General features: G+C 44.4%; 1 protein-coding gene across 1 annotated transcript in view; it reads right to left on the bottom strand.

Annotated features, from left to right (window-relative positions):
• The window catches only part of NSMAF (neutral sphingomyelinase activation associated factor), a 63,627-nt gene extending 53,506 nt beyond the window's left edge, over positions 1-10,121 (bottom strand). The window contains exon 1 of the mRNA XM_057735402.1: positions 9,887-10,121. Within this exon, the coding sequence (XP_057591385.1) occupies positions 9,887-9,945 (59 nt within the window). The 5' untranslated portion in view covers positions 9,946-10,121. The remainder of the gene's footprint in view (positions 1-9,886) is intronic.
• Between the last annotated feature and the right edge of the window lie 3,561 nt (positions 10,122-13,682).

The following is a 13,682-nucleotide window of genomic DNA, read 5'->3' as shown; positions in this document are numbered from 1 at the left end:
AGAATCAACCCTAAACCTACTTGTGCACATATGCTCTTTCTGCACCCTTCCAAGTTCCTAGACACGGAAACACGCTGTGGTTCCAAACTCAAACTCTCCCAGTAGTTTACGCCAGGAGACCTAGGCACATGGGTGCCCTCTGCATCTTCACCCATCGTCTGAGGGTCTAGCCTGTCACTTTCCATCTCATGGTATCATTAATGGAATACAAAATACGAGCCACTTTCTCTTGTCAGGAATCAATTTTACACCACTGGGCTGAGCCCTATGCAGGAGCCTAGCTCTAAACACAACGTCAGGAGACTTTAAAAAATGTTACAGATTAAAAAAAAAATGTTTAAGTCACCATTCATTTGGGGCTTTAACTTTCTTGATGCTAATTTACAGACTGTGACATCCTCTTAATCTGTCCTTAGTTATTGCCCTTCTTGCTTTATATTTTATTTTTTAATTAGAAGCTCAGAGGAACATGACATGTACCACCATTCTATGTTTTTTTGCTTGTCTGATCTTCTGTAACTCTTCACCAAGGACCATTTGGATTGGATATTCTGAATCACCTTTCTGACACTTTAACAACCTTCCTGGGTCAGCATGCTTTTCAGAACTGTCCAGCAACACTCCTGCCTTTTTCTTTTTTTCCCCCTTTCCTTGAAACTTACAATATCTGCCTTCTGAAAAATTTATATTCTATGCATGTCAGAAGCCTTCTTAATCCCCCTGGGCTTCAACAATAAAACACTTGACACAACTGCCTTTTCTGATGGTTTCTGTCATTGCTACTTGGTTAATTAACTTCTTTTTAATACTCAGAATTCTGTAAAGTTCTCAAGTTCTCTGCCTTAAGATAATTTAAAACTCCAACAAGGGAAGTGAAGGAAGGGGAATTAGATCTCTTAAGCTTTGGCCAGGTGAGGTCTCATTTTCTGTGTTGCCACTTCCCGTTTCACTCTCCATCAGGTATACATCCACCATCTTCTCACCACTTAGGTGGCCCGTAACAAATGAATTATGTTCTCTCCATTCCTCTTTGCAGTAAGTCCTCTGGGTTCTTCCATGTGGTTCGTGCATTCCCCTGAAGATGCAGATCTCGGCATTCAGAGCCCACTGCCTCACTGCCTAACAGGTCTTCCCTTCTGAACAGTCTACGGCTTCTCAGCACTAGATTCTAATCTTGAGTCCCATCCCAACAAGCTCCAGTGACACCTAAACACATATGAATCCCCTTTTGTAATAAAATTCGACTCATTTTACTATCCACGTTCTATGCATTTGCATAGTGACACCTGAGGGAGTAAATGTTATTTCTAGTCCCTGAACTAATTGTTTTCTCAGGTAAACGACTGGTCCTCCCTCCACTGGAGCAGCACTTCCTGCCCACTGTCCTCCAGTGAAACCAATTTCACTCTTTCATCGGGCCTTTGAATCCTTCCCTTGGGAGTAAGTTTCTACTCTCTATCAGACCTAGGAAATTACATTCTCCTCCGACTATGTGAGAAGCAGTTACTTCCTGGCCAAGACGGTTGGGATATTGAAACCCCTTTCACTGACAGCATCCGTAAAGCCAGTTGTTCCTGTTTTCAAGTCTCAACTGCCTATGAGAACGAATGGCTAAAGTATCACCTTTGCTCTCAAGGTCTTTCAATTTCTTCACCAAGGGTCACAGCCCCAGGGAGGATGCTTCCATGAGCCTTCTCTACACTAGCAAGACGATAAAGGTGGAAGATAGTTTGAAGAAACAAATAACAAGAAATGTAGAGGAACGCTTAACTACGGTCATCTACAACAGTGCTTCTCAAACTGTAAGCATCTGGGGATCTTGTTAAAAACGTAGATTCTGATGCGGAAGATCTGAGTGGAGCCTGAGCTTCTGCGTTTTCTAGCAAGTTCCCAGGCACAACTGATGGGATGGCCCATGGACCACACGTAGAACAACAAGGTACTAATGTCTCCATAAAGCAGGCTTGGAGCATTCCTGAATCATTCTAACTTTCAGAGATACCGTAAAAATAAGCACTGGCCTAAGGTTTAAAACAGAAGCAGCATGCTGTGGCAGAAAAGGGGCTGGACTGGCTTAGAGGACATTTGTTTGAGGTTTATTGCAGCCGTGTCTTGCCGTTTGGACTTTTAGTCAAACCACTGTGCTTACTCAGGCCTCCAACTATAAAGTGAGGGGAAGGAGTTATAGATTAGATTAACTCAGAATTCCTTTCTTAACCCCTGAGTTTATAGATTAAGTAAACCTGGGCTTAAAGAAATAAGCAGGAATTCCATTTCAGGCATCATGATAGAAGTCCAAAGAAACAATCTCGATACAGAGCCTCTAAAACTGATGGATAAATTACTAAAAACTTCAAATGCTTGGCTGAGGTGATGGAATAGTAAGGGAAAGTCTTAGAGAAACAAAAGTCAGCAAGCACTGGAGCAGTCTCTTCTCAACTCGGAGTAGCAGAGCCTGAATTCAGGAGGGGAGGGTCACGGGAGGTGGCGGAGGGAGTAGAAAAAGCTAGGATCCCTAACGTAATACACTCTGAGCGTGGAAATAAAAAAACCACCCATGCTACCTTCCCCAGGGGGACATGGTAGGGCCTTGGCGTGGGGGCAAAGTAAGTCTCCTTTACAGTCTGAAATGACAACCCTGCCTTGACATACATTTGGGGCTAGAATTCACACTACCTATTTAGCCCAATAAAACTCAAAACAAATTAGTCTGGTCTCTCCCCCAACTCCAGGCGGATACACATGCAAACACTTTCTGGAAAAATACACTTTAATCCCAGATCTTCAAGGATTCCTGAGAATAAACGCAAGGAACAAGAGGCCACAATCAAAATTATAAATCAAGTGAGCAAGTAAAACTATTGAATGACGGTGAGTACAAGCAGCAAAGTGCTCAATCAAACCTGTAAGGGCTACAGATAATCTTCTGTATCTGATAATTACAAGGTTAAGTTTAAAAAAATAGGAGGACATCAAAAGTACAACAAAGGGGGCTTCCCTGGTGGCAGAGTGGTTAAGAATCCACCTGCCAATGCAGGGGACATGGGTTCGAGCCCTGGTCCGGGAAGATCCCACATGCAGTGGAGCAACTAAGCTCGTGCGCCACAACTACTGAGCCTGTGCTCTAGAGCCCGTGAGCCACAACTATTGAATCTACTGAGCCCGCATGCCACAGCTACTGAAGCCCACGCGCCTAGAGCCCGTGCTCCGCAACAAGAGAAGCCACAGCAATGAGGAGCCCACGCACAAGGAAGAGTAGCCACCACTGCTCTCCGTAACTAGAGAAAGCCCGCGCACAGCACAGACCCAATGCAGCCAAAAATAAACCTTTCACATGAACAAAAATCTTTAAAAAAAAAGTACAACAAAGGAACACACTTTTATCAAAAATGACCAGGTAATTGTAAGCAACCCAAACAAAACTAGAAATTTAAAAATATAATAATTGAAATTAAAACTTTAGAGAGACAGCAAACTAGGCAACTAGAAGAAAAAATTAGGAAATTGTAAGATGGATTTAAATAACCCACAATGCAGCACGGAAAAATCAAGATAAACACTAAACAGTCGTTATGAGATATTAAAGAATGGGGAGAAGCAGTATTCCAAAAGCTAACGGCTTGGCTACAAATTTTCCAAAACTATTCCAGCTTGAGGAACCTCAACCAGAAGAGATGAATAGAAGGAAATGTCTATAGAGCAAACAGCAAACACTACAAAGAAGCGATCTTAAAAGCAGCCAGAGAAAGGCAGCTTCCTTGCAAATAACAATGAGACTTGAATGACAAGGCTTTGTTGCAGGCTGGTTTCCCAGAATAGAAGGTGGGCGGCCACAAAGCTCCTTGGAGACCTGCCCTGCCCTGTGTTAAAGGCAACCATCTAGATCAACAAGGTTGGACCTCAGTGCCTTCATCATGCCAGAGGAAGTGCAGGCAGCTCCCTAACCATGAACACAGATACACAAATCTACCCCACTGTGTCATGCAGACCTAAGTGCAAGGCTTAGACAGCCCCCCAACAAGCCAGGGAAGGGGCCCAGCCAATCCACAGCCACAAAGGTTGCACTGGGCCTGGCGAACAAGGTTCCATCACAGAGTAACTCTGCTGGATCCTGGCCCTGGGTCACCCCATGGGATCCAGGCTTCTCCTGGAGTCTGAAGCCTGCCCCTGCCAGGGGGCTAAGAGCCACACCAGCAGGGCACGCACTCCTGTTACTGACCTCTCTCTCCTCTGTTGAGTCTCCCCCACCGAATGCAGCTCCAACAAGCCTGATGCATATTCCTGGCCATCTGCCTTCAGTTCCAGAATCTTCAAAAGGCTGAGAGAAGTATACCTCCAACAAAACTTACTTGCAAAACAACGGCAATGGACTTCCCTGATGGCACAATGGTTAAGAATCCACCTGCCAACGCAGGGGACACAGGTTCAAGCCCTGGTCTGGGAAGATCCCACATGCCGTGCAGCAACTAAGCCTGCGCACCACAACTACTGAGCCTGTGCTCTAGAGCCCGCGAACCACAAAGACTGGGCCTGCACGCCACAACTACTGAAGTCCAGGCACTCTGGAGCCCACATGCCACAACTACTGAAGCCTACATATCTAGAGCCTGTGCTCCGTGACAAGAGAAGCCACCACCCTGAGAAGCCCACGCACTGCAACAAAGAGTAGACCCCGCTCGCCACAACTAGAGAAACCCCACGTTCAAAGACCCAATGCAACTGAAGAAAAGCAAAAACAAACAAAAAAACAATGGCAATATAGGGATATGTTCAGGCAGACAAAAACATGGTTTATATCATCAGACCCTCACCAGGGGAACTTCTGAAGGACATTCTTCAGAAAAGAGAAAATTCTGTCAGGAAGATATTATACGCAAGAAAGAACACCAAGACAACGTAAATATGCATGTAAACTATACAAGCATTAACTAGACAATTATAATGTCTAATCTGTAGGTTTAAAATATAGATGGAAAATATTGGACCATAACAGGCTATAATTTAAGATGGGCCAACAGGACTTAAGTATTCCAAGATTCTTATACTGTTAGGAAGGAGGGCAAAGAGAATGATTAGCCTCAGACCTTACATTAAATATAAATGTTAAAATTTCGAAGGTAAGCACTAGAAAAACAGAAACAATATATAACTTCCAAACTCTTCAAGAAAAATGAAAGGGGACAAGGGGATCTTAGTTAATTCAAACAAAGGAAAAAAATAAGAAAATTAAAGAACAAAATGAAAAAGTAAAAATGATTCCAAATATATCTGTAATATTAATAGATGTAAATGGACCAATCTGTCAAGACAAGAAATATCAGAATGAATTAATAAAAAGTCCAACTACAAGCTATTTATAAAAAATAAGCCTAAAATTTAAGGACAAGAAAAGTTGGAAGTAAAAGCATGAAAAATTATATATAATGCAAAAACCAAAAGAAAACTAATATAGTAATATTAATATCAGACAACATAGAAAACAATCATTACTAGGAGTAAAGAGGTCATTACACATTAATGAAAGATTCAATTTGCTAAGACGTCAATTCTAAGCTTATATAGTTATAGCAGAAATGGACAGAAATACAAGATGAAGTTAGCATCATGAACCCTCTCCCAATCAGAAAAAATTCATTAAGGAAATAAAAGACCTAAACAATAAACAAGCTTAATGTAATAGATACATATATACAATACTATACCAATATTAATATACATCTATTTTCAACTTCACATTGAACATTTATGAAAACTGACTACATACCCAGTCATAATACAAAGTTTCAAAATATTAGTATTACTCAAACCCCATTTACTGAACACACTTTCAAAAATTAAGAAAAACAAGAAGATAATTTTCAAAGTCTATTAGCTAGAACTGTTAAATATCTGGTGAGTAACAGATGAAAGATGAAATCACAATGGTATTCAGGAAAAAAACCAAGCGATGAGTTCATTAAATGCCCACTCCCACTTTATATCACATTTGAAAAATCATACAGCAAACACACTCAAAATCCACGTATGGGTAGATTCTGGTGTCTTCTTAAATAGTAGCCATTTTGGAAGAAGTTAATTTGAGACAGTAGAAGGGAATAAGGTAACAGGCGAGTAACGCATTTTGGGTACAGCCAGTGTAAATTCTAAGTTAATCAAAAATTAGCAGCATTTATTTCCACTTTCACTTTTTTGTTACATAAGAAAAATAAATCCTATTTATTTATATCATAGTTTCATCAATTTCTCTCAGCCCATCAGCGCTCCTGACTTACTGAGCACTGATGCTGCAGTTTATTTGCATTTTCAAAACCCAGCAAATCCCACAGAGGTATTTAAAGAATAGGATGACCAGTCTTAAAAACAAAAGATTAAATCAAATCAGAGTATAATAAATCACTTTGCCCTCTCGGCAATTATTTTCAATCTAACAAATACAGAATTGACAAAATAAACATATTAAGTAAAAGATACTTAATATCAGCCAAGAAATTCAATATCAGCATAAGCAAGTGAATTATCCACACATGGAATGTTTGAAGCAAAGCTGAGGTCTAAGGATGCCTGTAATACGACTGATGTAATAGATGAGCCCAGTACAGAACTCATGATCATTATATTTTGTTCTGGAATGATGGCTTACAAGCCACGGCCAAGTAGTTTGTTCTGTGACACTATAGAGAGAAAACTGACTCGCTCCCAGTATAGACATGCCTCAACTATCTCAATTTCTGTACCACCCAAAAAGAAAACAGCTGTAATCCCACCACACCACTCCCAGATGTGAAGATAAATGTTTAGCAATCAGCTGACTCCTAAATCTTGAAATAAAAATACTGTAAATAGCAGCAGTTTGTAGAATATACTCCTATGCTAACCGACGGTACACAACTGCCATTCCCAACAATTCCAACATATGTGAATTGTCTTTTTAGATTGTTTTGCATTTATCATCATTAACACTTGCAAGGGACATTTTAGAACACCAGTAAGATCAATATGGCTCCTTCCATCTAAGTCTTAACCAGGATAACAGTGTACTTCACTTGAGTAGCCAAGTATCTCTTTGTTTTCTAATACTAGAAACTACTGCAAACCTTTCTTTACAGCATCACCGATAAATGATGCCACTGTACAGTTGTTCAAATCAGAAACCTGAGAGTAGGACTGGTATGTTCAGCAAATAAAAATACAGCACACCTAGTTAAATTGGAATTTCAGATAAATTGTAAAGAATTTTTAGTATAAGTATGTACCAAATATCACACGGGACATACTTATACTAAAAGATTATTCACTGTTCATCAGAAATTCAAGTTTAACTGGGTGTCCTGTATTTTATCTAACAACTCTAAGCTGGGATTCCTCCTCTGTTACCTCCTACAGGCAGTCCACCCCACCGAGACCTACCAATTCTACCTCCTAAAAACATGTAAAATTCATCCAATTTTCTGCATTTCTTTTGCCACTACCTTGGTCTAAGCCACCAATCTAAGAATCACCCAACAGTCCCTCTGCTTCTACTTTTGTAGAAACATCACTTATTCTAAACGTATCAGCATCAACTCCGTACTAGGAGAAATAAATGCTAATTTCAACTCTCTCTTTCCCGGGTCATTACTAGGTAGCAGCAGAAATCGAAAATGTCTAAAGCAGCATGAGAGGGACCAATGAACCTGCAACTCTGAAGAGGTGAGGCCTTTCATGGGTAACCTCTGAAACAGTTCAGAGGAAAGTAACAGTTCTCTTGGGTGTGCTGGAGTCTACACCTCTGTCAATCATTTTGCTAAATGGTGTTTATTGCCACAAAGAGATAAGCTAGGGGAAAAAAAAAGTCTGTGCAGCCACCGTCAATTTGGCACTCAATAACGTTGTTTTAAGATACTGTCTTTCAGAAAGAACTCGAAGATGTAGAAAGAGACTGCTTTGACTGTGAGGCATATCCCTGTTATTTACACTGCTATTCTAAGGACACCATCCCAGGAAGTATGCCCAACAACCCAAGCCACCGGGCAGGGGATTTGAGAATCTGGGCAGTCAGCAAGGATGGATTTAAATGAAGATAAAATACGTGGCACTGACTTTTTCAGATTACCGATGCGCAAGAACAGTTGCTGCCTCCTGACTGATGAATCAATATTTTGGTTGTGCACGCTACAGTCATCCCCGCGGGCTGCTGACAGCTTGCCGCGCTGCCCGATCAAGGGATACCAACAAAGCAGCTTACACACAGAAATGCCAGTGCACACTTTAAGAGGTGTGTGACACTGCAGAGCTCTACAGCTAACCAAATTAAACGCAAATTACTGCCATGGAAATAACCTGGCAGATCTAAAGAAGACAAGTTTCCCTGTATATCAAAGAGGCTATAGAATTGTTGCAATTGACTCTGAGATCATAGAACATGATGGCAATTCAAGCGTTTCAAAGCTCTTACAATGTGAATTTGAACATTCCTCTAATACAAAATAGCAAGTCTTAATGTTGTTGGCTCTGAACAAAGAAACGATTCAAGCTCTTTCCACATGAAACAAGCATTACAAAGAAGTCAGAACAGCCTCTTAGAAGAGTGAGTTACTTTCAGTAACAAGAACTCAGTATGATGATTTGACCTTGACACTAATAAACTGTGCATTTCGGGCATGTCTTTTACCCCCCCCCAAAAAAAAGTGAGTACTTTATTTAGGGTCCAGTTATTATTCATCAATAAACAAGGCTTTTTGTGGATAAAACCTAATCATGATACCAAAATCACTCTTGGAAGCCCTATCCAAGATACGTTTTTTGGTCTGTCTTCTTCTCTACAGCGGGAAATGAAATTTCAGATAATGGATATCCTAGCGGAGGCCAACATTAAGATCAGGAAGGGGTAGAAACGTCTGCATCCGGGTCCAGTCAATCCCTATAAAAAGAAGTGTGCATGCTGTAGGATCACACGAGCCTTAGGTCTGCACTGGTATTTCACGTACAATCTGCTTTGCTGGTCTCCACTCATCACACAACGTGACAGGCCAGCAGCACTCCGAGGTAACTGATTCCACAACCAAAATACTATATGTAAAATGATTCATTCCCAGTTCCTTCTGGCACCTGCGACCACAGACCCGAGGACCAGCAAGCTGCTTCTGTCAGTAGAAATGCACTGGAAGTTCTACGTACAGCAGGAGTGAGCTTTCTTCTAAGGGACTTCCCTTGGAGACCGAGGATCAGAAACTCTGAACCTTAACTGCTTTGAGGCCGTTTCAGCCTCTGCTCGGGGCCCCCAAATCCTCACCGGGACCCCCAAATCCTCAGCGGGATGCGGGTGGTAATGACTGTCCTGCCCCAGCGCTAAGGAGTGCGCAGCCTTCACAGGCACTTACAATAACGTCCCCTGTTCGGCAGAGAACGTTTGGGGGTTGGACCTCGGCTTTCCTCAGAATAAGGCCTCCCTTAGAGGCTCCCTCCCGGCGCAGGAGGGCAGGGGGCGCCCAGACACTCGCTTTAGGGCTGCAGCTGGCGGGAGCGAGGCGCCGGTGACCGGGGGCACCTGCGCCTACCCCGCAGGCGGGAGGTCGCCGGCCCGCGCGGTGCCGCCCGCGCACACAACCCGGCGGCAGGGGGCCGAGGGCTGGGACCCGACGCCGGGGACCCGGGGGTGGGTGGGGGTCCGCCGAGCCCGCTCACACCCCACTCCCACCCCGGGCCCCGGCTCCCAGCCCCGCGCGGCCCCTTCCGGGTGAGCCGGGACGCGGCGGCGGGACCCGCGTGGCCCGCCGGGCTCCGCCTGCGCTCGGCTCCGCCGCGGGATGGGCCCCGGCCCGGCCCGGCCCGGCCCGGCCCGGCTCCAGCTCCTGCCCCCGCGGTCTCGGGCCCACCGGCTCGACCCTCCCCGGGGCCGGACGCTCACCTCTCCTTGGAGTAGAGCTGCAGCTGCTGCTCGCGCTGCTTCTTCCGGATAAACGCCATGGAGGGCGGGCGGGGCGCGCGGCTGCGGCTCGGGCTCGGGCTCGGGCTCGGCTGCGCCGCCGCGCCGCCGGCCCAGCAGGTCGCGGAGCCGCGGAGGCGGGCCCGGCAGCCGGCCCCCGAGGCCCGGCCGGGAGAGCGCGCCTGCGGCCTGGCGGCCCCGAGCCCACGCTGCGCCCGCGTCCCGCCGCGCTCAGCGCCGCATCCTGTCCGCGTGGGGACTCGACGCCGGAGCCGGGGGGGGGGGGGGGGGGCGGCGCGGCCACCCGAGACCGGCCTGGGGTCGCTCCGTACTCCTCGAGCCCCCGCCGCTTCACCAGCCGCCCCGCGGCTCCATTTCAATGCTTTACGCCTGGAGACGGCAGCCTGCGCGGAACTAAGCCAATCTGTTGGCCACAGGGGTCCCGAATAACATTTGGGTCTTTAATCTCTTGGTAATTGAAATAATTAGTCACATGACTTTCTCTTTTTCTTAACAGCTTTATGTAACTCACATGCCAAACAATTCAGCCATTTAAAGTGTCCCATTCAGTGGGTTTTAGTATATACACAGATGTACCCAATTATCATTACAGTTGAAACTGGGCAGGACCCTGCGGGGGGGAGGGGGGGACTCCTGGGTACAAAAGCCTTTCCGCCTCCCCCGTTTTTTGTTTGAAGAAAAAGGCTTTGGTCCCCTAGGCCTTCCCTGAGTTCCAAAGGGGAGATTTAAACAGTTACTAATCAGGGAAGTGAGGGAAGGCAGAAACAAAGGAAAAGCAGTGACCAATAGTGCAACTACAAAAGCAAAGTCCTAGCCCCTCCTCAAAGGAAATAATACATCATGTATCTCTGAGCTCTTCTATAGCAGCTAAGGCTCCCAGCCCGGTGGAGGATGGTAATTTCAGGCTGAGCACGATTCTTGGGGGAGTTCAGGTCTTTTGGGCAGGAGCCACCAGTTCTTCCTGACCCCTGTGATAAGCATTTCTCAGCTCCAAACTGTGACACTTTCAGTTTGTTTGGCCTTACTGTGTGTCAGGCACTCAAACTTGGGTTTGTCAGCACAGTTTTGGAACATTTTCACCACCTGAAGAAACCCATACCTTTTAGAGATCACCCGCCGCCCCCACTGACCAATACCCTTTAGTTATCCCTGCAAGTCTCCCATTTCCAGCAAACACTAATCAACTTTGTCTCTAGGAATTTGCCTATTCTGGACTTTTCATAAAATGCAGTCTAGATTATGTAGCCTTTTATGTCTGGCTTCTTTCATTTAGCATAATGTTTTCAAGGTTCATATGTGTCTCAATACTGTAAGCAGACAGTGTAGTGAAACAGGAGGGAAGAGGGCAGGGCACAACCTTTGAAAGAATGACATAGCCCTAGGACATAACACAAACTGATTAGACCCAAATGGGTCCAAGATGGTGGACAAGTCAACTTCCAGGTGCCATGACAGTTCCAAGGCTGACCTTGAGGATCCAAAAGTGGGTGGTGGCCCAATCTGGAATACTCCGCCCACTCATTAGCCTAGAAAATTACCCACCCTTACAAACACTGACAACCCCCATACCCTGGTGCCTTTCTCACCTTCTGAGATGGCCCACACTCTGTCTGCAGAGTGTTTCTCTCTAAATAAGTCTCTAAATAAACTTCTTACCTACCACTTTGTCTCTCACTGAATTCCTTCTGTTATGAGACATCAAGAACCTGAGCTTCATTAAGTCCTGAAACCAGGTGTGTGACCTCAGTTGGAAGATCTTGGGCTTCGGCCGGCTTTGAGTCCTGGCCACGTGGGTTCAAGTCCCAATCTGAGTTCAGCTGGGTTTAATTTATTTTGTTGAAGTATAGTTTTGTTTGTTTTATAAATTTATTTATTTATTGGCTGTGTTGTGTCTTCGTTGCTGCACACAGGCTTTCTCTAGTTGCGGCGAGCGGGGGCTACTCTTTGTTGTGGTGCATGGGCTTCTCATTGTGGTGGCCTCTCTTGTTGTAGAGCACGGGCTCTAGGCGTGTGGGCTTCAGTAGTTGCGGCACATGGCATGGCTTTCTTGACATAAATCTAAGCCGTTTTGTGCTTAGGTTTTGTGCTTCGCACTGCCTTGAGCTGTTTTGCAGAATTTAAATCCTGCCTTAGGACCTCAACCGCCAGATGAAGTGGAATCTAAGGATGATGATGATGACCTTTTCTGACCCTCAACTTCAATCAACTAAAGCTTGGACTCTGCCTACTGCCCAAGCCCCTTCATGAATATGCATGTACCTATAGCATAAGATTTCCCTAATTTTGTTGTTCAGAGAGACACTGCTTTGGGAAACATCTCCATGTTCTCCTTATTCACTGCAAGTAATAATAAACCCTTCCTCTTCCAACTTTGGCTTGGTTGTGTCTTTTGCCTTGACACCCACCACGAGGTGAACTTAGTTTTCAGGTAACATGATGTCATTCCTTTTTATGGCTGAATAGTATTCCATGGTGTGGATTTATGACATCTTGTTTATCCATTCAGCAGTTGATGAACATTTCAGTTGTTTACACCATTTGGCTGTTATGAATAATACTATGAACATTCATATACAAGTTTTTGTATAGATGTATGTTATCATTTCTGTTGACTATAAACCTAGGAGTAGGATTGCTGAGTCACGTAGTAACTGTTTAAACATTTGAGAAACTGCCAAAATGTTTTCCAAAGTGGCTGCACCATTTTCCATTTCCAGTGTATAAGGATTCCAATTTCTTCATGTCCTCAGCAACACTTGTCATGTTATCTGACTTTTTTTGATTATAGCTATCCTAAGTGGATGTGAGTTACGACTCCTTAACATATTCTAAGAAAGAGCCTGTGGTTGTTTACCTTTGAGGGATTCTTCAACAACAAACTTTAAATTACATATATGCTGACATACCCAATATTGTCTTCTAGACCAGGTTATGCAAGGTTAAATTTTTAAACCTTCAAGGTCAATGTGTATTTCAGCTCTCTAGTATGTGGAAAAATGATGCATAAGGTGGCCACTGTTACAATTTTTTGAAATGAATAAAGGTGCATGGGTACCCTGTGACCTGGATTGAGTCTAACTGAAACCGTGGACCTCATGTTGGGACTCAAATCCACATGCCAGACTCGAACCCAGCTTCAACCCAGATTGCAACTTGAACCCACGGTCTTTTAATAGAGATCACACACCTGGTCAGAGGAGTTAATGAAGCTCAGGTTCTTTATGTCTCATCACAGAAAAAATTCAGTGAGAGACAAAGTGATAGGTAGAAAGTGGACTTATTTAGAGAGAAACACACGCCACAGACAGAGTGTGGGCCATCTCAGGTGAGAGGCCCCAAAATATCGGGTGGTTAGTTTTTATGGGGTGGGTAATTTCATAGGCCAATGAGTGGGAAGATTATTCCAACTATTTTGGGAAACGGGTGGGGATTTCCAGGAATTGGGCCACCACCCACTTTTTAACCTTTAGTGATTAGCCTCAGAACTGTCATGGCGCTGGTGGGTGTGTCATTTAGCTAACGTATTACAATAAGTGTATGAGGCTCAAAGTCCACTGGAAGTGGAATCTTCCGCCATCTTGGACCTGGTTGGTTCTAACCAGTTTTTGTCATGTCCTATGGCTATGTCATTCTTTTAAAGGTTGTGCCCTGCCCCCTTCCCTCCTGTTTCATAATAACCAAGCGCTACACAGAATCTATAACTATAAAAAGTTGTCAGTGACATTAGCCCAATGTTCCTATAGGAAATTGTGATGTT

This window comes from Hippopotamus amphibius, chromosome 5, assembly GCF_030028045.1.
Source record: "Hippopotamus amphibius kiboko isolate mHipAmp2 chromosome 5, mHipAmp2.hap2, whole genome shotgun sequence".
Taxonomy (NCBI): Eukaryota; Metazoa; Chordata; class Mammalia; order Artiodactyla; family Hippopotamidae; genus Hippopotamus; species Hippopotamus amphibius.
The sequence above is the reverse complement of the archived record's forward strand: the minus strand, read 5'-3'. Positions and strand labels throughout refer to the sequence as shown.